General features: G+C 37.3%; 1 protein-coding gene across 7 annotated transcripts in view; it reads right to left on the bottom strand.

The window, feature by feature from the left end:
• PARD3 (par-3 family cell polarity regulator) overlaps positions 1-20,903 on the bottom strand; it is a 445,230-nt gene that overhangs the window by 147,466 nt on the left and 276,861 nt on the right. For 5 of the 7 annotated variants that reach the window (XM_066551580.1, XM_066551597.1, XM_066551605.1 and 2 more), the window contains 4 exons: positions 17,513-17,663; positions 10,733-10,922; positions 5,760-5,911; positions 4,683-4,727 (listed from right to left, as the gene is read on the bottom strand). In XM_066551580.1, the coding sequence (XP_066407677.1) occupies positions 4,683-4,727; positions 5,760-5,911; positions 10,733-10,922; positions 17,513-17,663 (538 nt within the window). The remainder of the gene's footprint in view (positions 1-4,682; positions 4,728-5,759; positions 5,912-10,732; positions 10,923-17,512; positions 17,664-20,903) is intronic. The other 2 variants (XM_066551588.1, XM_066551616.1) reach the window with 1 other exon arrangement.

Below are 20,903 nucleotides of genomic sequence, written 5' to 3'. Positions count from 1 at the left end.
CAGAAGAGATGCTGAACAGCAGCATGGCAAATTTTCTCCACATCATTTGTTACCTTGGTATGAGATGAAGCAAGGCAGTGAATGCTGTCATTTTCTATTCAGCTATTAAAAGTCTGAGCAATTATGTTAAACTGAAATCCCTCAGATCAAATAAATTCAAACAGCAGCTGTCAAAGTATTTCCCTTCAGCTGCCCTGTTAAGACTAACTTGTAAACAGAAACAAACCAAACATCTACCCTCCCAGGTCTACACAACTCTGCAGTTTGGTTCCCCCAGCAGTCTGTGGTCCTGCTGCTTGCACCCTTGGTCAGAAATAAATGCACCCCAACAAATAAGAAATTTTATTTTCATTAATTCCCACCTCCTAGAAGAAGCCACCCTCTCACACACAGCCTGTACTTATTAGAGGGCTGAGGGTTGTGAGGATGGCTGGGGGTAGAGCACAGGGCCAGCTGGGACCAGGGAGGGTTGGTGGCTTCCCAGCTGCGCAAACAAGCTGCAGTCTGGAATTGCCAAACTTCTGAAAATGGCCTGAAGTCTAAGGCGAGGGTTTTACAGAATATTCTCTCTGCCAACTAAAAGCACTCCAATTTAGACAGTGCCCTATAAAACTGTCTAACTTTCTAGTCCATGGTCAAATCTGCTATTCCTCCACTAATGCCTGCAGTACACAAGAAATGAGATTTTATTTTGCTTTTTACTTTTCAAAGTATTTAATTGTATTTTTTTTAATTGTCTATGAGACAGGAAAAAAAAAATGCAACATCTTGGAGGAAAAAAAAAAGAGGAAATGGGACAATCATATAAACCAGCTGTTTGACAGATCCAATTTCATATACAAAAGGAAAGGGTGTCCTCTTACATAGCAACTTACTGTAAACTTCCTTATTCCACAATCTGCTTTGTAACCTTCCAAATGAAATGCTCATATATCTTTTCCTAATTACTGAGTGGCTGTTTTTGTAAACAGTAATTATAACGAAGGCATTTATGTGCCCATTTGTGTTCATAAAGAACACTAAAAGAAGTTCAATTTCCTGACACCCAATACAGACCTTTGTGAGAACTGTATTTATGTAAGCTGTGTTTTCCCAAAGGATATCCCATCTGGGATATGACCTAATGTTGAGTACTGTAAAACTAATAATGAATTACATAAATGATAAGAATATTTATTGAACTTGGGTGGCCATGAACACAAATGTGAACAGGTTGCAGAATCTGAAATGGGGAAATCTCCTCTCACAAGCAATTTTTTCAGTGTGATCATAGAGCTATGTATATTTTAATGTCTTCACTATCTTCTATGGCTACTTCATGGCAAATCAACTATTCTAAAAGTACACAGTTAGGTCCCTGTAAATAGTGTGTTAAGAATTTATTACTAGAATTCACCAGTCAGAAAGTGAGTCGTTTACCCATAATCTGGTAAAACTTTCTTTAAAAAGGATTCTGTTTAAAATTTATGAGTCACATCAAAACACTGTTTTCTAAACACAAATATGTCAGCATTTTCTTCCAGCCTTTACAGCCCTGGTGGTAATCATCAGAAGCGTTATCTGCTCAGAATGAGTCCTACCTCTATTTTGACACCAGAATTTAAAGCAGAAAAAAGGAGAGGAAAAGACACATCTACCTAAAGCATATTTATATGCCTGAGGATGAAAGGGATGCTTTTATCATTTTTAAAATTTGAAGTTTATCAAAATCTCCCTTTCCAACAATTTCCTTAGCAAATATCCTTTGAGGTGGATTCATCCCTCTGTATCCCAGCAGTCCCCCTGCTCTGACTGCCACCATGCATCCTCCTCACAGCTCAGCAGTGCCCACACCCTGTCCATCTCCTGAGGGCTTTGTCACCTGCCAAGCACAGCCCCTGCCCACCACATATGTCCTGCACTCCTCCCTGTGTCCCCAGCTGGCCAGCCCTCGGGGACAGGGGCCAAGCCTTGCCCCCCAGCCCTGCAGCCACCACGCAGGTCACGTGGGACTGTGCAGGTGCCTCTCCATGCACACACACCGAGGGGACACTGAGCACACAGACATCACACCCAGCCTGTGTGCTGCTCCCTACCCCTACCCTTTGTTTCTCCCTTGTGCTGACACTGTTTAACAACTCACTGTGCCTCCCCTCATCTCACCCTAAGGCAATCACTTATACAGTGACACCAATCCGCTCGGGCGATTTGCAAAGGCAAACCCCATGGTGTCAAGGGATAGATGATGTTTTGTCCTGGCTAATTTTAGTCTATAAAGCAAATTTTTCATCAGCACATTCTTTTAAATCATTTTAAATGACTTTTTTTTTTCTTTTTGAAACATTAGTCTTAGGAGCTGTCAAGTCAAATGCTACCTGCAAATGATGCCAAAAACCTCTCTGTATTTCATTAAACCAGTTTTGCAAAGGCATAAAGTCTACTTTCTAAACACCTTCTTGAAGGACATTATCAGTGAGTCTATTTACTTAGTAATATCTGCTCCATTACATTTGATAAATTTTTCCATTTTTAGTTCAACACTTCATCTGGGGAAGGCAGGGGAGGAATAAAGTAAGAAACTGCATCAAAACCAGTTTAATTTTGATTCAGTTTAATAAAAGTTTAATTAAAAAGCATTGTGTAAAAATAAATCCATAAATAATTTAAATAAATGTTATTTGATTTTTTTTCATTTTCATAATATGCACATGGAAAAAGTACCACCTAGAGCTAGTATGTCTGGTACTCTATAAATGAGCCATGCTCAATTGCTACTGAATATACTTCTAACCTCTAGGATGAACTGTAAACACTGCAAGGATTAGGTACTTCAAGTGAACTATAGAAAGAAAAATAATTAAAAAACTATTACAGTAACTGGAGATGGAGAGTTCTGTGCTCTTCTTTTCAGCCAATACTATTAAATCCAACTGTGACAGTAACAGAGTTTGTTTTTATCTTTTCTAAAGTAAATACATGTTGAAGTTTTCTGGCTTTTAGAGTTCATTAAAGCATAGTTCACCACACATTTGAAGCTTTTTTTTTTCTTAGAACCAGACAATTTTTAAGCCAAACCACAGTAAGTGGTTTGTTTAACAGCTACATCCATCTTCAGTAATGGAAGATATCCAGTGTTTATATACAAAACCTGGTTAAAAGCACACAAGATAAATAAAACAAAAGTACAGCAAAAGGTGTTTTCCTTTTTTCCAGCCACTGAAATTTTTTTCCAGCACATTTGCTGTGCACAAAATATGTAACTGCCTAGTCCAGACAGCATGGTCATGCTCTTTCACCCAAGTTGTCCAACTTGTCTCTTTTTATGGAATTTAATCCAGGTGTTACACATAAAGGAAAACTGCACTCAGTTCATACCACCCTCTACTGATACCACCAAGACCACTATGCACTTTTAAAACCTGAGGATTGTATTATACTAAAACACAACAGATTTTACACCATTCTAATCACACCCCAGTCAACTATACAGATTAATAAGAAAATGAAAAATAATTTACAAAAATTTTGAGCTTGGTCTTTAACTTGCTTTTATGTGAATAATGCTCAGAGGTGAAGGCAGTTCCTAAGCATCAATTATTACCACAACCATTAACACAATTCATACATTCACACTCTGATGGCTTTAATCCTCCAAAACATTCATACATTTTGATTTTGTTTACCCATTCTTTTTTTGCAAAGCTGCAAGTCTGTGGCCATATTCTGCAACGTTTTAAAAGCTAGAAGACTTATCTGTTCAAATAAAAATGATAATTTTATTACTTGATTACTTATAGCTTTTCAGTATTCCTACTCATGTTATACAGTCCAGTTAAACAGAGATGCAGTGGTGAATTAGTAAATGTAAATTCTGTATTGAATGCACTACTCGTCAAATCATGATAAAATAAATAATATTTTCAGGTTAAAAAGGTGAATTGTTCCTAATTAGAGCTAAGTAATGTTATGGTGTCCTCTGGATCTAGCCTAATTAAAATAGCATTCTGCAGGTCAAAAGCTAACTTATATTAATAAATCATAAACGTTCATAATTGCAGTTGGTGCATTATTTTAATTAATAATAAAAAAATATGCCTTGAAAGCTATTTCTCATTATCATTTGTGAAACATTACAATGAATGGTATGTGGAAAAGATTCTATTTACATATTCTTTTGTTCTGTTACGATGCTTGGGTTTTAGCTCCAAAAGCAAATCAACTTGCACAAATAATCTTCAACTCAATGCACAACATGTATCTGATGACCACTTAAGGCAAAGGCAGCAGTTTTCTAATTAAAATAATTATTTTCAAGCACTGTGTTAGCACTGTAATAGCCAAACACTCGACTCTTCTAAAAATCATCTCTCTGTGCACTGCAGTTTGCAGCTAGGAGGAGATTTTCCAAGATTCTTTTTTTTTTTTTTGAAAGGACAAAAAGCCCCAAACAACTCTGAATATTGATGAGTTTAAAGTGCAGAAACAGGTGTCTGCCTAAATGACCCGGCTGAATATACTACCCTTGATACTTATCCTACAGAAAAAATTTCTTTTTCTGTACGACTTGATTATTCACAATAGAAAGCAGCCATGCAAGTACTGGAATATTCATGTTTTCATGCAATTTGACTGGCAGTTCTGTAATTGTGGTAAGCTGCTTTGACCAAGGTTTCTATAGCAACAGCCTTACTGTCAATTCTTACCTGTTTTCTGGTCATCCATTGTACTGAGCTTAGTCTCGTCAGCTACTGTTAAAAGGTAAATGCATAACGGTTAGCCCAGTTAGTGTCCATGCCCCACATGCACTCAACATTCCTCCTGCATATTTTCTTTTGAAGTTAGGGGACCTTAGAAATGTCCTACTTCATGCAAATAAACTGCAAGAGTAAGCAAACATTCTGGGGAGAAGTGGGAGCAAACCAGTAACCCTCATGCAGTGTCAGTCGCTCACATCACGGGCAGGTACAATATGTTATTGACACGTTAGCACGCGGCACTCGTCAAGACAAGTCAACACCTCCAACCTGACTGCAGCCTGAGGATGTTTCTGAATTAGGGATTGTAGGCAAGACAACTATTGTTAAGGAGGGAATTGCATTGTATTTTATTATTCTGAGGAGGGAATTCTGTGTGTTTAAGCCATTGAAAGTCACTGTTTGAGGTTACTAGAGTCTGCACTTCAGAATCTAAATGCAATGGCAGAAAAATTGATGGGCTTGTTAGCAATTACTTATTCTCAGTTGGTTTATCAGTTTAAATGATCACTGTGACTGCCTGTCTTAGCCACTGCTACTTTATAGGGCTTCTGATATAAATATTAAAACTTGGGTCTCAAACAGATGTCAGACTAGTCCCATTTTCTAATTCTGAATTCATCTATAAAATGAGAGACCATGAAAGACCTTTAAGGCTAACTGCATTATAATCATGGACTGAGAATAAACCTGGCTACCCAGAACCACAGCATGTACAGTTTTACACAATCATTCTGTATGGATTGGTAAATGCATTTTTCACCTCCATTTTAATAAATACTGTTTACTGTGTTTAGGCATAACCATATATCCAGAGGGCTATGATATTTGAATGTATGGACATTTACAAATAACAAACAACACCCAGGCCACTTGGCCATTCAAGTTAGTACTTTACTACCCACAAGTAGACATTATGTGCAGTACTACTGCACATACACAATCTGTTTGGAATTATAAAATCTATATACTTACAACATGAAAATCAGGTTCAAATAAAAAAAAAATTGAAAAAACATCACTCACTACCTAGATCCATGCTTTTGGATTTTCGTGTTTTAACAAACTCCAACTGACTGGCATCTGAAAATTGCTTTGTACGCTTTTCTGACATGCTCTGGCGTCCAAAACCCTCTCGCTGGAAGGCAAGTACTGGATCAACATCTGGACTAAGAGTGCTGTAGGAAGGGAAAAAAATCATGCGAACATTTATCAAGATCACGCAACCTTTCACTCTTCAGAGAAAATCATTTATTTAGCATGTGACTTCTAGCAACGATTAATCACAGTTTTAAATACACCACTGCAAGTACTCAGTTACACACACAATGGATTTGTTTTACTGCATTAAGCAATTCTAGGTAAAAAGTACCAAGGATTTCACTTACATTTTTAACAAAAGATATACACATCTGGTGCACTATACATAGTCAATCAGAACACAAAGTCCAACACAGGAATAATTTGCAGGAGAATAAAACAGTTCTTTTTTCTCCCTGAGAAACATATTTATTCTATTGATAGAAATTTATCTGGTCTGTCTTTATCAGAAAATATTTTTAGTAAAGCATAAATAGAAACTGTCCTGCCTGAAGCCCACAGAGCTTGAAACTTCTTAATTTAAAAACTTTACATTAAAATTTCTTTCCATATGTGATATTTCTTGTAGATTTTTCATAGCTTCTCCTGCTTTTAGCCTGGCTGTGACAAAAAACCATATATTTACTCATTGCTTCCCCACAGAGCAAGTCCTTGCCACAGTGGATCCACCCCCTAATCAGAAATGGGGGGAACTGTATTTGGTTTTTGTTTCTTCTGCAGGTTTCTAAACTGACCTCAGCTCAGGCAGTCAGGTTTTCAGTGAGCTGCCTCAGAAACATGCTGAAGATAGATTTATTAATGGGTGTTCAAACATTGGCAGAATCATGAGCGCAAGAATGCAGGCAAAATTTGGTGTGCAAGCTAAAAACATTTAAACATTTTTTCAAAAGGCAAGATTGTGTACTGCTAATAAACAACATGAAAGGAAATTCACAAAAAGATCTTCTGGCTCTTAGGAAAGGGCATAGTATATAGATCTCTACTTCAGCTGGCACAAAAAGAAATCAAAAGCATAAAATACTGAAAAAAAAATCATTATTTTGGACCATTGTTATCAATCCTATATATAAATGATCCCTCAAAATCCCCTCTTTGAATATTGTACTTCAAGATTAAAAAAGTTAATATTTTGTCACTGAGATCTCTAAATAGATCTCCACATGCCACTCAAGATATTGTGTTTAGTACCATCTTACTGTTTAATACCATGTTCCTAAAGAATTCTTTTTACTGTAAGGGCTAAGTATAATACACATCTCTTTCCTAGTGAGAAACAGGCAAATAGTGAATTTCTGCAAAAAAAAACTTACACTTTTAAATTCTGTAACATACACTTGTTTATGTATGCCATGTACTCTAATTTACAGAAGTATCTTTAATCAAGAAACACCTGGGTATTAGGCAAAACAAAGAAAAAGAGGTAAGGAAAAGTGTCCAAAGGCATAAAGTACTATAAAGGATGAAAATCACCACCCTCATTACCAGACAGCCAAAAAAAAATTCAGTCTAGTAATGGCAGATTTACAAATAATAAGATATGTGCTTGTGACAGGAATATAATACTTCAATGTGAGCAGGATCAGAGCTTATGTGAATAAAGCCAATGTCAAGTGCCTTTTGACTTTAATGTTTCTGGCTCAGGCTCATAATGTTTTACATTTAATTACTGCAACTATTTCAGAGATGTCTGCACAATTTCGCAATGTTCTCAAGCATATGCTTAAAAGCTCTGATGAATCAGAACCATACTCAAAAATAACTATTTAGTCCTAACACTGACTCCCACAAAACAGGGAAAAAATTATCTCCACATGATAAAAAGATAAAACAGACAAGGCCAATATACACTTCTAGCATTTATAGCAGTGCAATATGTAGCTGAGTAAGAACCACCTAAATCTGAAAACATCCTCCAAAGTGACTCCAACTGAACTTACAGGGTTTCAACACCTTTCATAATCAGGTCATAATTGACTTTACCAAGGCCACACAGAAGTTTCTGGCTCCCTGCTAGTCAGCCCTGTCTCTGAAGGCCAGAAAAATGTGGTTTTACTAAGTGAGAATTTTTTTTCCAGCAACATCTGTTAGCACAGGCTCACGTTTGTTAAAATTACTGGTTTCATCTTGCTGAACAAAATGTATCCTGTGACACTTTCTTCAGGAAAGGTGAACTTATAAAATTATTTGTTTTGGCTCTATGCTTCTTTTCTCATACAAGCTTGCTTTGATCCTCCTACATAAAACTTCTACTAGAGTAAAATATCATTTCCATGTAAACACAGCACACACTTATATACTGAACTTGAAGTCCTAAGAACAGACTAAAACTCCAGTTCAAATATAACTTGAAAAGGACACCACAGGTCCCAGAGAGAGCAGTAGGGTCTGGACATGGCATCAGCAACTGGGAATTTGGGAGGTTGGAATCCAGCATTTCCACTGACACCACTTTTAGAAACTTTCTGCTTCCCTGATCTGGCCTTGTCACACCTCCCTTCCACACATACTTATTAAGGGAATTATTATTACATGTTTCACAGTATCCTGCACCCTAAAGGTGATACTTAGCAGCTTTATTTGAGCCTTACACAGAGGTCTGAATTTTCATGTCCTGTTTTAATTCTATTATTAATGACCCATGAGTGTTTCAGTAATTAAGGAAGGAGTGGATCACAGGAGTCTGAATGCATGTACATTGTCTAAAAGTATTCAAAAGTCCCCAAGAAGAGCAACAACTGCAAAACCAATGAGCGAAGAGGAGGAATTAATGCCCCTAAAAATGTCTCATTTTAATATTTTTCAACTACATCAATAAAAGACAGAGGTGAATTTAGTGCAAGTCATTAAGCAATGCCAAATGCAATTTACGATATTCTAGAATACTTAACAAATAAGATTTCTGGAATGACAGCTGATCCTTAAAAGAATGTAACCGTCTTCTGACCCTCAATGTTATTAAAATTCCATTTATTAATCCTGTCTTATTGGCCCTTTGTTTTCATAACATTTTCATCAAGGATTAGGGAGATATTGTGAGGCTGAAAAAGCTTATATTTTCTTCTGTGATTCAGAACAGCTGCCATTCTTGTTTGGATAACCCTTCATCCATATTCCTAGTTTTACCCTTTGTGCCTTCCAGCAAAATCATACAATGCACCTTCGTTTACAAGTCTTCCTTCATCCATTAGCAACAGGAAATTATAGCAACAATCTAATTCTATTGCCATTTACTTTTTTTTTTACAAATAGAATACATTAGGTACTAAAGCATGACGCTGCTTTAAGTGTCTTAACTCTTTTAAGTGCCATTGTATCTGAAGACCCTTACAGTTTCTCAAACATACACTTAAAACTTTTTAAAGTGTGATCAATTCTACAATACCTAATCCCTGTTTTCTTTACTGCTACTTCATTTACAAAGAAGTGTATAAATAGCAAGAAACACTACAGAAGTCAATGTAAAAGCATCTGCAGTTTTGTTCAAATGTTTTATTTCATAGGATTTTGCTCACATTCAGCTAAAAATACTCCCTCAGAAATAAGCTATTACATGCAGGCTTGAGGACTGTTCTATTTAAATGTCTCAGATTCTCAGCTTTTACAAAAGACAAATGGACTTTTCAGGGACCCAGATTACAGGTATGACTTGTCCATAACAGTAACTGCAACTTCAAAAAAAAGTAAATGAGTATGAAAAAATTAAATTTCCATACAATCATTAAAACAGAACTTAAAATACAGAACTCAATTCCTGGATATAAGATGAAATAAACTAGTTTAAAGCAGAGAAGAAGCTGACAGGTGCATATCAGCCAGCAGGTGCTATTGCTGTTCTATTAAGATATTGCTGACACATTCATAACAGGCTCAAGAGACAAGAAAAATAAGAAAATTCTAGTACTTCACACCATTTGTGGTAATTATCCAGCTTCAAGAAGTAGCAGCGTACAGAGGTGGGCTTTTATTTTGCTATTACTATAGATAATTACTGGACTTGTAAATTAAATCTTAGATCTGTATTAATTGTACTAACTAAGCAATAAACAGTATTTCTTTGCCAGGAACTTAAGCAAGTCAATAATGGAGCTCAATGCATTTCTCATTAAGGCTCTTATGTTAAAATGTGTTAAAGTAATTGGAGAGTCAACCTAAGACTCACAGAAGTTATTTTTACTATGGATTAAACATATAAAGTTACTTTCCATACCTTTAAATGTGGAACTGTTAATTTCTGTATATTTAAATTTAGAGCTATTACAGTACATTGTCTTTGCAAATCATCTAACAATATGAATAGTAGTTCTTCACAAATAATGAAGAAATCTTAACCAGCTCTTTTTGCATGAGCATTAACACAGAGGCAAAACAAAGAGCTTTGACCTCTAAGTAGATTTGAAAGGTTAGTACATTATTAGGAAAAGCAAGGAAGTATACAAAAGTATTGAGATGCTCCTAGATATACAATATCCAATATAAAAATAAAATATCTAATAAAAAATAAAACCTTTGTTTTATAAACTTTGAAATATTCACAGTGATGTTTATAAATTACAATTTCCAATCAGTCTTTCATAAACTCAAGTGTTTAAATTTTGCTAATTTTTTTACAAAAGCTAGGTCAGGTAGTAATTAAATTAAAGTTAGATCATCATCAAAATAACACAGCCATGTACTATCTAAGTAATATTTCCACAAATATGCTTTCACACAGCACAAAACTGAAACCAGAGGTATTTGTATAGACTTCCTCCCTGAAACAAGGGAAATTACCGGTTTGAAAATAGTAAAATCCAAATGTGACCAAAAAAAACATAAAATAGCAGTAGTCAAAATGTAACTAAAGGAAAAGATGCAACTACAGTTCTCTCTTTTTTCCTTCCACTAAACCATGCTCTTACCAGTCTGTTGACTCATTAATTGCAGCTTTAGCCCATCCACCAGTATCAACAGTGCCAAACCCGACATCATCATGGGAACTGGATGATGACTGGTCAGAGAGATGAGGAGGAAGGACTGACAGCCTGTCATCTTCAATAATGACAGTGTCATCCTGGGGCATGTTCACTGTTGGAGACAGCTGATATTTACCTGGACAAAAGGGAGAAAAAAACCCAAAACTAAATTACAGCAGCATGCAGAGAGTGCCTTGAAAAATATTTCATCACAGATGATAAAAGGTTATGTCAAACTACAGTGCCACTGATAAGAGTGACACAATGCAGATAATAAAATTAACTATGTCTCACTTTGTACCCATCTTCCTGTGCAGAGGTCTGAAAATTGATATACACCAGTTGTTTCTGTGGCCTACTGCAAGACCACAAGGTCTTCAAGCTCAACAAAAGGGTTGAGGTTTGGAAGAAACCTCTCTTCTAGTCCAATCCCTTCCACTCAAGCAGAGACACCTACAGCCCTGTAGCCAGGACCCCAAACAAATTGCTTCTGAGTATGGCATATACTTCTGCACCACTTCCCTGAGCACTCTGTGCCAGTGCATGGTCACCCTCACACTGAAAAAGGGTTTCCTGATGTTCAGAAGAACCTCCCATGTTCCTGGCTGTGCCCATAGCCTCAAGGCCTGGCTGAGGAGCTGTCCAAAAGCACCTCTCCCAAAAAAAACATCTCCTCCTGTATCACCTTGTAAGGTAGAAATAAAGAATGTGTTCCACAAGGACTAACAGAGGCCATCACTTTTCCTGATCAATCTGGCCCTCATGAAATGAGAATTTATTCAAGTGGTGCTGGGAAGTGGACACATGCAAAATTTGGAGAAAAAAAATTAACAAATTCTATTATCAACAAATTCAAGTAAGTTTTAACACTTTTGTTAAAACACTTACACAAGAACCATCACATACATGATAGGGACTACATCAAGACTCAGCATGAGTCTGTTCAGTGGCAGACTTCATCAGGTAAATTTGTGAGAGTACAAGTTAAAAGATGGTATGATCTTACTAAAACAATTTGTGAAACTGTCACATCTCATGAGAAGAAACACACTAGCTTAATCAACCATTAATCTGACAACAAACTGAAAATTATACTAAAACTATGATGCACCAGTGTAATGTATCATAAAACTTCTATTTCCATATTTTAAACTGCTTCTATAGACACATCAATTATTTCCACACTTTACTCTCACTGTAGATATGGAAAAAGTGTGAATAATTAGGGGAAAATAAAGTTTTCCTCTTTTCTGTAAAGGTTTCAGTTACTATCACTACCTTTGCACGCAATTGTTAATAAACAAGCAAACAAACAAACAAAACCCTATGTGTAAAGCAGTAGTTAAAATCCTCATTGCACTAGATAATACATATAGTAATCTTTCTAAAGAGGGGAAAACTGGCTTCAAAGGGATCATTAAAGAAGGCTGAAAAAATGGCTGGAAGAAAAAGGTACTGCATGGTGAACACCTCATCACTGTCAAACTGAAATGAATGTATGCAGTTTGCATAACAGCTGATTCTGCCCAGCAATAGCTCCTTTGATGGACAGGTTAATGTTTAGCCTGGTAATGTACTTCTTTCCAAACATAATGCCTACAAGACTGTTAACTCTGTAGTTAATAATGTCTCCAAAGAATTGATTGTGAAAAGGTATAACCTTATGGTACTCGGCAGATTGAACTTCCCATCTGAGAGGCTACAGTAATTCAGTAACACTTTTAACTTTTCACTACCCTTCTTTATATCTGACAAGGGTGAAGACTGACATTTTAATAGTTGCTTTAGAATTAAGGAGAAAACCCATCTGACATGCCTATGCTTTTCATTGCAGATGAAGCTAAAAACAGGTGAAAGGCTTCACCTCCAGCAGATGGTTGGACAAACCTCAGCACCAGACTCAATACATGCTTTGTAGAGAACTCAGCTGAAGTGGATAGAAAATACCCCTGGAGAATTAATTCCACAAGTGTTGTGAGAAACCTTACAAGGAAACATCAAAGAAACTTCAAACCCAGTAATCTTCAGTATATTTGACTGATCTACAAATCTAAGGCATTGCTCAACCTGTCTACAAACCTCTTCAAGAAAATAATTTTCCCTCGGGCTGGAAAAGTGCTATTTAGACTCTGACTACACTTCAAGTCCAGTTTTGCATATATAAATTCAGCTTCAGTGAGGTAATCTGTAATAACATAAAGTATGTTGGACACTGTACTAAGCAAGGTAAAACATTCTCCCTTTCAAATGTTTCTCATCTCAGAACAATGATGCTCAAATTTCTTGGACAAGTTACCAATCTAAAGGAGCACAGCCTGTGGACTACACGAAACTATTGGGTAAGAAGGGTTCCCATCTGTCTGTGCAGAAAAAGAAGGCTCAGAGCTCCAGTACCAAATGGCTGGTCTCCTGGTCTATGAGGATTTTCATCCTACAAAGGAAAAATATGCCAAGCAGCATATTTCAAAAAATATTATACACCTTCAAACCTATTATACACCAGAAAATAATTTGTACCTGAATTAAACCACCAACAGAGATCCCCCTAAAAAAACTCTGATCACACAGAGTACATAGTATGAATAATAGGTTTATTCATGAAGAACTAAACTGCTCCAGGTCCTTTCAAATCTTGAAATTCCCTGAAGTTCAGTTAATATGTTTGCTGGGATAACTTGGCTCCCACACTGACACTGCATTGTCATGGAACTGTTTCTGGCTTGATCCTTTGTGCTTTTGCTATTGCTTTCTCTTTAAAGGATGGTCTACAAAATCTGTTGAACACTCTCACCGTAAGTTCCAAATCCAGCATTACCTTATGAATGACTCATGAGCATGTTGATACTGTGGGACTCAGACCAATAGTACAATGAATGCCTGGAGAATGACTAACAACAAAGATTTCTCTGCTGTATACAGGTCTTGGATTTCAGGAAAGTGCTCAGATCTGTCAACTATTGTAGAAGAGTATCACATTTTGATGAGATTCCTGGCCAAGGAGCTACATTCTGATTGTAAAGGGCTCTTTTCATTTCACACACACTCTACAACTCTAGCTAAATTTTTGTCAGTAGTGCTTCCTCCTGATTCTACCCTTAAGACAGCAATTATTTATGTAGAGAACAGAGTATTTCCTGTTGTGTAGGAACCATCAAACTTCACAAAGTTCTGGGGGATCCCTCAGGATGAAAAGCAGATTCAGTGCAAGTGATTGTTATTCTGTGTACCCCCTGAAAAATATCTTCTGTTTAGTCACCGTTAGCAACAAAACCTGCCACATTCATAAAAAAAAATCAGCAACTAGAAGAAGGAGATGAAAGAGGACTTTGTACTAAGTTGTCTGTTGAATAAGAATAATTTATATAGACAGCAGCCATGTTTTTGTGTACTGTAAAACTCAGGAGCATAATGCATGATATACAAGAATGGCATGTCAGAAGAAGACTTGAATTTTTAATTATAGAGCCAAGCAAACTAGTATAACACAGTTGGTTTACTGAATAACATGCACCCTGGAAATAATAAAACAAATAAATATAAGGGTTTCTTACAGCCATCTAATTCTTAAAAGACCCAATTTATATAAATAAAATATCCCATCTTGTCCAAATCAAAAGTATTCCCTGAATACAGAAAGTTGTATCTCTTCTCCATCAGAAATTTTCAGTGAAATATTATCAAATGAAAAAGCATAAAAAAATCTATAATAGCAATAACCACCTAGAAAAGTAGATCAACATGAGAATCATCAGAAACATGAAAAGATTCACGTAGCCTTATTGCAGTAAGCAAACATTATTTTACATAATTTAAATCACATCCTAAAATTGCTATTTTATTCCCACTCTCACAGCAAGGCTCTGACAGCCAGTTCTTGCTTGTCAGTTATGAAGGAGTAAGGAAATTGTCTTAAATACTTTTCCTGAAATTACATTAATGGTATTTAAAAGAACAAAAACACTCTTGAAACCTTTGTTCCAACTTAAAGCAATGACTAAAACAAGCAGGCATTTTCCAGACTTTAAAATTATTACTTTTGAATACTTTAAATTAGGAAGGAAGAAAACTAAAACCCATCCAAGAGCAAATGCAGCAGGAAGACCTACTCCTTCCATGAAAACAAAATGTCATCTCCTCACTAAGAAGTACTGAGTACTAAAAGTTTACTTAGCTAAATCCATTGAGGGGTAATTCAAAAGACATCAGATGATTCAGAGAGCTCATCAGAGGGGTTCTTGATATGGGGAGAGCACTCAAGGGAAGCAGCACTACATAAAGCACTCCTTTGGGCTTGTTTTCATGGGCAGGACTGGTGTGGGAAGATATAGGACTCCAAAGTTCTTCAGCCAGGTTGTTCTCAGGACTAATCCTCACTTTTAGGCCAATTTTCAAGAGAGGAAGAATCATGTAACACCACATAAACATTCTCAGGAAAATAAAAAAAGCCCTTCTTTTTTTCTCATTACCAACCCTAAAAAGATAGGGATTCCACTGCATAAAAAGTGAATGAGTCTTTAAAATGTTAGCTATTCTGAAACAAGCAACTGTACCTATCTCTCCCAACAGGCAATACCTCTCTGTTGCATGGCACTGAGAGAAAACTTGCATGTGAAAGATTATGAACACTGAAGTTTTAATTTAGTAGAACTGATTAATTCAGTATTAGAAAACTGACCATTCCCCAAAAACTGGGTTTAAACATCACAGGTCTGTGCTTCTGCTATGATTGCAGAAGGGAACAGTCCAGTCCCAGAAAGACCAGTTTTAGTTACACGCCGCTAGATCACATTTACTATGAGGTTCAGGCACAATCTGATTTTCCACTAATGTGCTTCCACTAAAGATTCAGTGAATTAAAGTCACAACCAACCAATTTTTTACATAGTTCCTGGTCCCTGAAAACAATTCAGAAAAAACAATCAAAGGAAATCAAAACATTTACTTCAGTTTATAAGAAACTTAGAAAATGAAGGATAGATTTTATTTTTCTATGTATACAATGCAAAAGTATCTAAGGGTATTAGATGCTAACAGCTTTGGAAACACTTTTTTGTTTTTTGTGGTTAAACATGAATTACTGGCTACTGCTAAAGGGATGATATCAGACTGATGAACAACTAGTTCAATTTGGCATGGCAAGTCTTGTGCTCCTCTGATGTTGAAGCAAACTGCATTGCTGACACAAGTGCACCCAGACTTTCTCAGGGCTCCCTCTCCCAACAAAAATGGACACTGTGTTTAAGTGATAATTTGTTAACACTTACATGAGCTCTGTGTGTAAATCCTCTGCAGCACTGATGGAAAAAGCAGAAGGCAAAGCTTTGCAAATGTTTTATCTAAAGCCTTGACACAACAAGAACTAGCTCTTTCTATGGAAGAATAGTGCTAAAGACTTCAAATTATTTTATCACTCCTTAAATTTGTTGACAAACAAATACAATTTTTTCTAAATTTTTCTCTTTAAGAGCATATGACTTTGGGTGACATGGTTTCACACAGCCTTGATTTTCATGTGCACATTTTTTCTTCCAAGCTGCACAAAATTAAATGCAACAGAACAGAATGGCATGTTTCTAATTACTATTGCCCAAATGAACAAAAAAGGGCAGAAGACTTACTGGAAGAAATACCCTAAATAGCAGACTTGTGGATTTTCAGAGAGTTTAACAGTGGTCCTATTTTGCTACCATAAAGAAAATACAAAATACAAAAATTATTTTTAAAAGAAGACATGGGTGGAAACAAAAACCAAACCCAACCCCAAAAAAAAAAAAATAGGGTGAAAAATATACACAGACTGTTGATTGAAAAAGCCTATGTGGTAGACTAATTTTCTAAGGCTGAAAACTAATCTAAAGTAATTGAAAACTAAGTTATGCCTCACTTCATATGAAGTTTATAGTAGCATCCTCTAACATATTCTGTGTACCTAATATGCTAAAATATAGTCCTAGATTTAATAGCCACGTTTTCACAACTCAAGTGAGCAATCGTCACGTCTTCTGTCAGGTGTTATTTTCATCAAGCTGCTTTTTGTGTTTAAACTTGAAAATCCTTTCAAATTAATCCCATCCTAGTCAGTAAATCTAACCACTCCTGTGGCAAGGCAAGTCTTTATTACCTAGCTCTGTACATCAGAAGTTGAATTGCTGCAAAGCAAGCACTAATAACCTCATTATCCACTGGGACCATGCAGATGGCAAGGCATAGAATCTACACAAGGGATGCTTATAATTACTTATGAGGTTTTAAAATTGGTGTCCTACAAAGCAAACATTCAAATAAATTAATAAGTCCCCTAATAAGCATAAATGGATGCAAGTTTGCCTTATTTATTTTTGTATTTTAGTAGGACTGAAACAGAGGTGAAGGAATATTGAAAAAAAAATTATAAATTCCCATGAGTCACTGATTTTGATGCAACATGGAGCCTAGACTGACCAATAATTTATTATCCCAAACCAGACACTGAAAGACCATGTTAAATGCTACTATTATTCATTCTATGACCTGTCACAGGATGCAAAATTCACTTTAGAATCCCACTTTACCTTCTTCTTCACATTAACTATCCGGAAGGCTTGCATAGAAGAATTTTAAGGCACGTTTTAAGTTGGTCAGTGCAACCTCCATGTTCCCAATTCCCACATAACACATTAACCACCCTTCAATGAATCACAGAGAGAAATAAAACATGCCCTGCATAGCAGAGCTGCTCTGACTCACCCATTATCCTGCCCAGTGCCATGTTCTTTGTGGGTGACTCGCTGAGACCCTCGATCCCGCCGTAGAGGGAGTGGGAAATCCTCCGCTCCCGGTCATCCAGCAGCGTCTCTATGGGCAGCTCTGGCCCAGAGGGGCTCCCAGGTGATTCCAACTGCAAAGAGAGGGGAAAATTAGTGCCTGGGGTCCCCTTAACCACATGGGGGAACTGTAACAAATTGCCTAAGGCCTGGACCTGTCTGAGCACCAAATGAGCTAGAACTTCTCATCCTGGACAGAGATAATTTGCAATGACAGCTCTGCCTAATGACCAACTTTCTAACCCCTTTACACTGCACCCCCCATGGTGCCCTGTCAAATCTCAAATCCTTCAGCAGAAAATTGGTGAAAAAACCCCATTCCATTTTGGTGTCTCTTTGTTGGATAATTTCTTAAACAGACAGTTGGGCTGTTTCCAATACCATCAGCAGACAGCTGGGCCATCTTCTGCACACTGACAGCTGAACACAACAAGCCCCTTGTCAGGAGCATGGAACAGGAACTCTCATATGGAATTGGGCTGCTGCTGCCACAGTGGTGCAACTTACTTTCAAACGAAATCATCACACTCTGAAGTTTTGTAGTTAGGAACAAAAGAAAAAAACACAAAAGTTGTCAGACTTCACTGTAATTTTATTTTCAAATTGAGTTCTTTGCTCTGTCTTTCCTGCTGCAGAGTAAAGAGGTCTTACATGCCTCATTCAGCCTGCAAGCTCCTCTAATCTTTTGCTGCAGCATGCAGGCAGAGACACAAAAGCAGAACTGGCAAGACCTGGGATGCCCTCCACCCCAGCCCTCAAACCCCTGGAACTGACAGGTCCCTGCCCATCACAACTGAGGCCAGACTCTCCAGGGCATCACAAGAGAGATGAAGTATGTGGTGGAAGTGATGGACACAGGCTGTTTGGCCACGTGCACAGGAAAGAGAAAGGCTGCATATACAGCCTCCTGCCCACCCCAGCTGTTCTCCTTCAGAAGATTGCCTGAGTGTCTTCCCAGCCCAGCCTTTGCTTGCAGAAGTGGTCATCCCTTGCTTTCCTACAGTGGCCTCTCAGATTTTTCCAGAGGACAGGAAAAAGTCAAGTTCTCCTTGGTGAGTCCCAGTGAATCAGATTTCAGGGGAACACAGCACCCAAGAGAGGCAAAGAAAATAATTTGTTATCATCTACCTGGATTTAGCAACCCCATCAGTCACAGCTCTGCTGTCAGCACAGCTCCCAGGAAAGAGAAGAATCAGTACCTGTGCTTTCACAGGTCACTGTGGATGCCCAGGGTAGCTCCCTGCAGAGATAAGAGACTCCCCACACCATGGCTCAATCCTCATGCCATCCAGCCTTCCTGCTGCCCCTAAAGCTCTTGGTTCACCTGGGCTCCAGCACCCTGCTGTCCTCTCAGTAATGCTACCAAGGCACTTTGACAAGACCATAAACCAATTCATCTGAACAGCTGAATTCAGCTCTATCAAAAAGTAAACAACTATTAAAAAATAAATGTATTTTGTAGAAAAGTAGTATGAAATCAGATATCAAAGCATTAGTTCTTCTTACCAACACCCCTCTTCATATTGAAGCAAATAGTTAAATCTTAAAAGCAGTGTCCTTACACAAATCCCACAGCATTTATTTTATACATACCCAAATACAGTGGGGACCAGATACTCAAAGATATTGAGCATGCTGCAAACTATTTAAAGCCACTAGAAATGCTTATTCCAAGTACTGACTGATCTCCAAACAAGCACGAGAGGAAGAGTTCATAGTTTCAGGAATTACAAGAACAAAGCAACATGTTGGTTGTTTTTTCTTTTCAAAACAGCTGCCCATTATCAATCACTCCACCCGCACTCCCCAGACGACTAAGAAATGTATGCTATGAAAAAGTTTAAAAAATCTGCTTCAAGGGCTACAAAGCCCTGGGCTTTCTCCCCAGCAGAGGCTTTGAAGTGAGCCCGATGGGCGGATGACTCCTGACACGCGGGTGCTGGCACGACGCCCGGGGCGCGGGGGCGGAGGGCTGCGAAACGCCGCGCTACGGTCAAGGAGACCGCGATCGGGAGGTCTCAGACTCTCTAAAAATTATTATTACTGTTCAAAGCCATCATCTGTTTAATATAAATGAGATATTTAATGAAGTTCCAAACTGTAGACTTATCTCTCCCAGTTTGATAAGCACCGGGGAGATTTACTGCATCGGAGGGTCAACACAATTACAATTGTAGGCACGTCAAGCTGCAGGAGAATAATAAACTTGCAGTGCAAGTGAATTAGACTCAATAAGGTTTAAATTGTGAAATGAGGATTTGTTTTATTAGTTTTTTTAAATTGCAGATTACAACTGACAGCTTTACTGAAAGTAAATTAAACAATATTTGTAGACTCTGTTATAAAGAATCTAAGGCACATTTGAAAAAAATGTTAACTTCTAAACACTTTACAAAAAAAAAGAGCATAACAATATTAGACTGCTTGAGAGCTTAAACTTGCATGATAAAGGTACTAAATTATGAACTACCCTTTATTTCACCGCCTTTAAATAAGGTGTGAAAATATCAAAGTGCTTTGGGATTTATTCTCCCAGTGCTATATTGATGACTTTATGTAACAAGTGTCCAGCTTTTAGTGAGCAATATCACACAGTCCTTCGTGTGACAAGCCATCAACTTTCAGATTCATTTGTAGAAAGATCTCAAGGGATTTTCAGAAAGACACTGACAAGAAGATGGTTCAGAAGCAAAGAAATATATAGAAATTCATTCCTGGTAATACAGTAAAGTCCAGAATAAATAAAAGAAATAGCAGGAGTGTTGCATTTATATGGCCATGTTTTGTAAAGTGAATCATATATTTTATCATTTCCATAAGTAAAACTTGATCAGTTTTTAAATTAGCATCCTAAAAGATGAGTTTAAACAAGGGCATTGTCAGCCGGCTACACAAACATTCTACAGAAGAGAGAATGTCTTTTATAAAACACCAAAAATTAGACAATCAGCCGTCACAAAATCCCCAAAATGCCTTTTCCTTACATTGTTAACAGAAAGTCTGTGCAAGAAAAGAAACATAGAATTTGCAAACTGTTGTTGTGGGCAAGACAAACAGTCCAACAGTCCAAAGCAAGACTGCAGTTCAAACAGACTTGTTCTTCATGATGTGTTTCTAATAAAGAGCTGGAATTACACACTCTAGCTTCTTCTCTTAGCCACTCTCAGTGCTATCTGGTATAATTTGATCTGATGGACTGATAAAGAGTGGGCAACATAAACAAAGCTGTACAAATTCCTAGCTTCATTAAAGGCCTGGCATAAAAAGAATCCATGTGGCAACTGGCCCCCTGTCAACAGCTGCTGGAGCACCCC

The sequence above is a fragment of the Molothrus aeneus genome, chromosome 1, assembly GCF_037042795.1.
Source record: "Molothrus aeneus isolate 106 chromosome 1, BPBGC_Maene_1.0, whole genome shotgun sequence".
Taxonomy (NCBI): domain Eukaryota; kingdom Metazoa; phylum Chordata; class Aves; order Passeriformes; family Icteridae; genus Molothrus; species Molothrus aeneus.
This window is presented reverse-complemented; position numbering and strand designations above follow the sequence as displayed.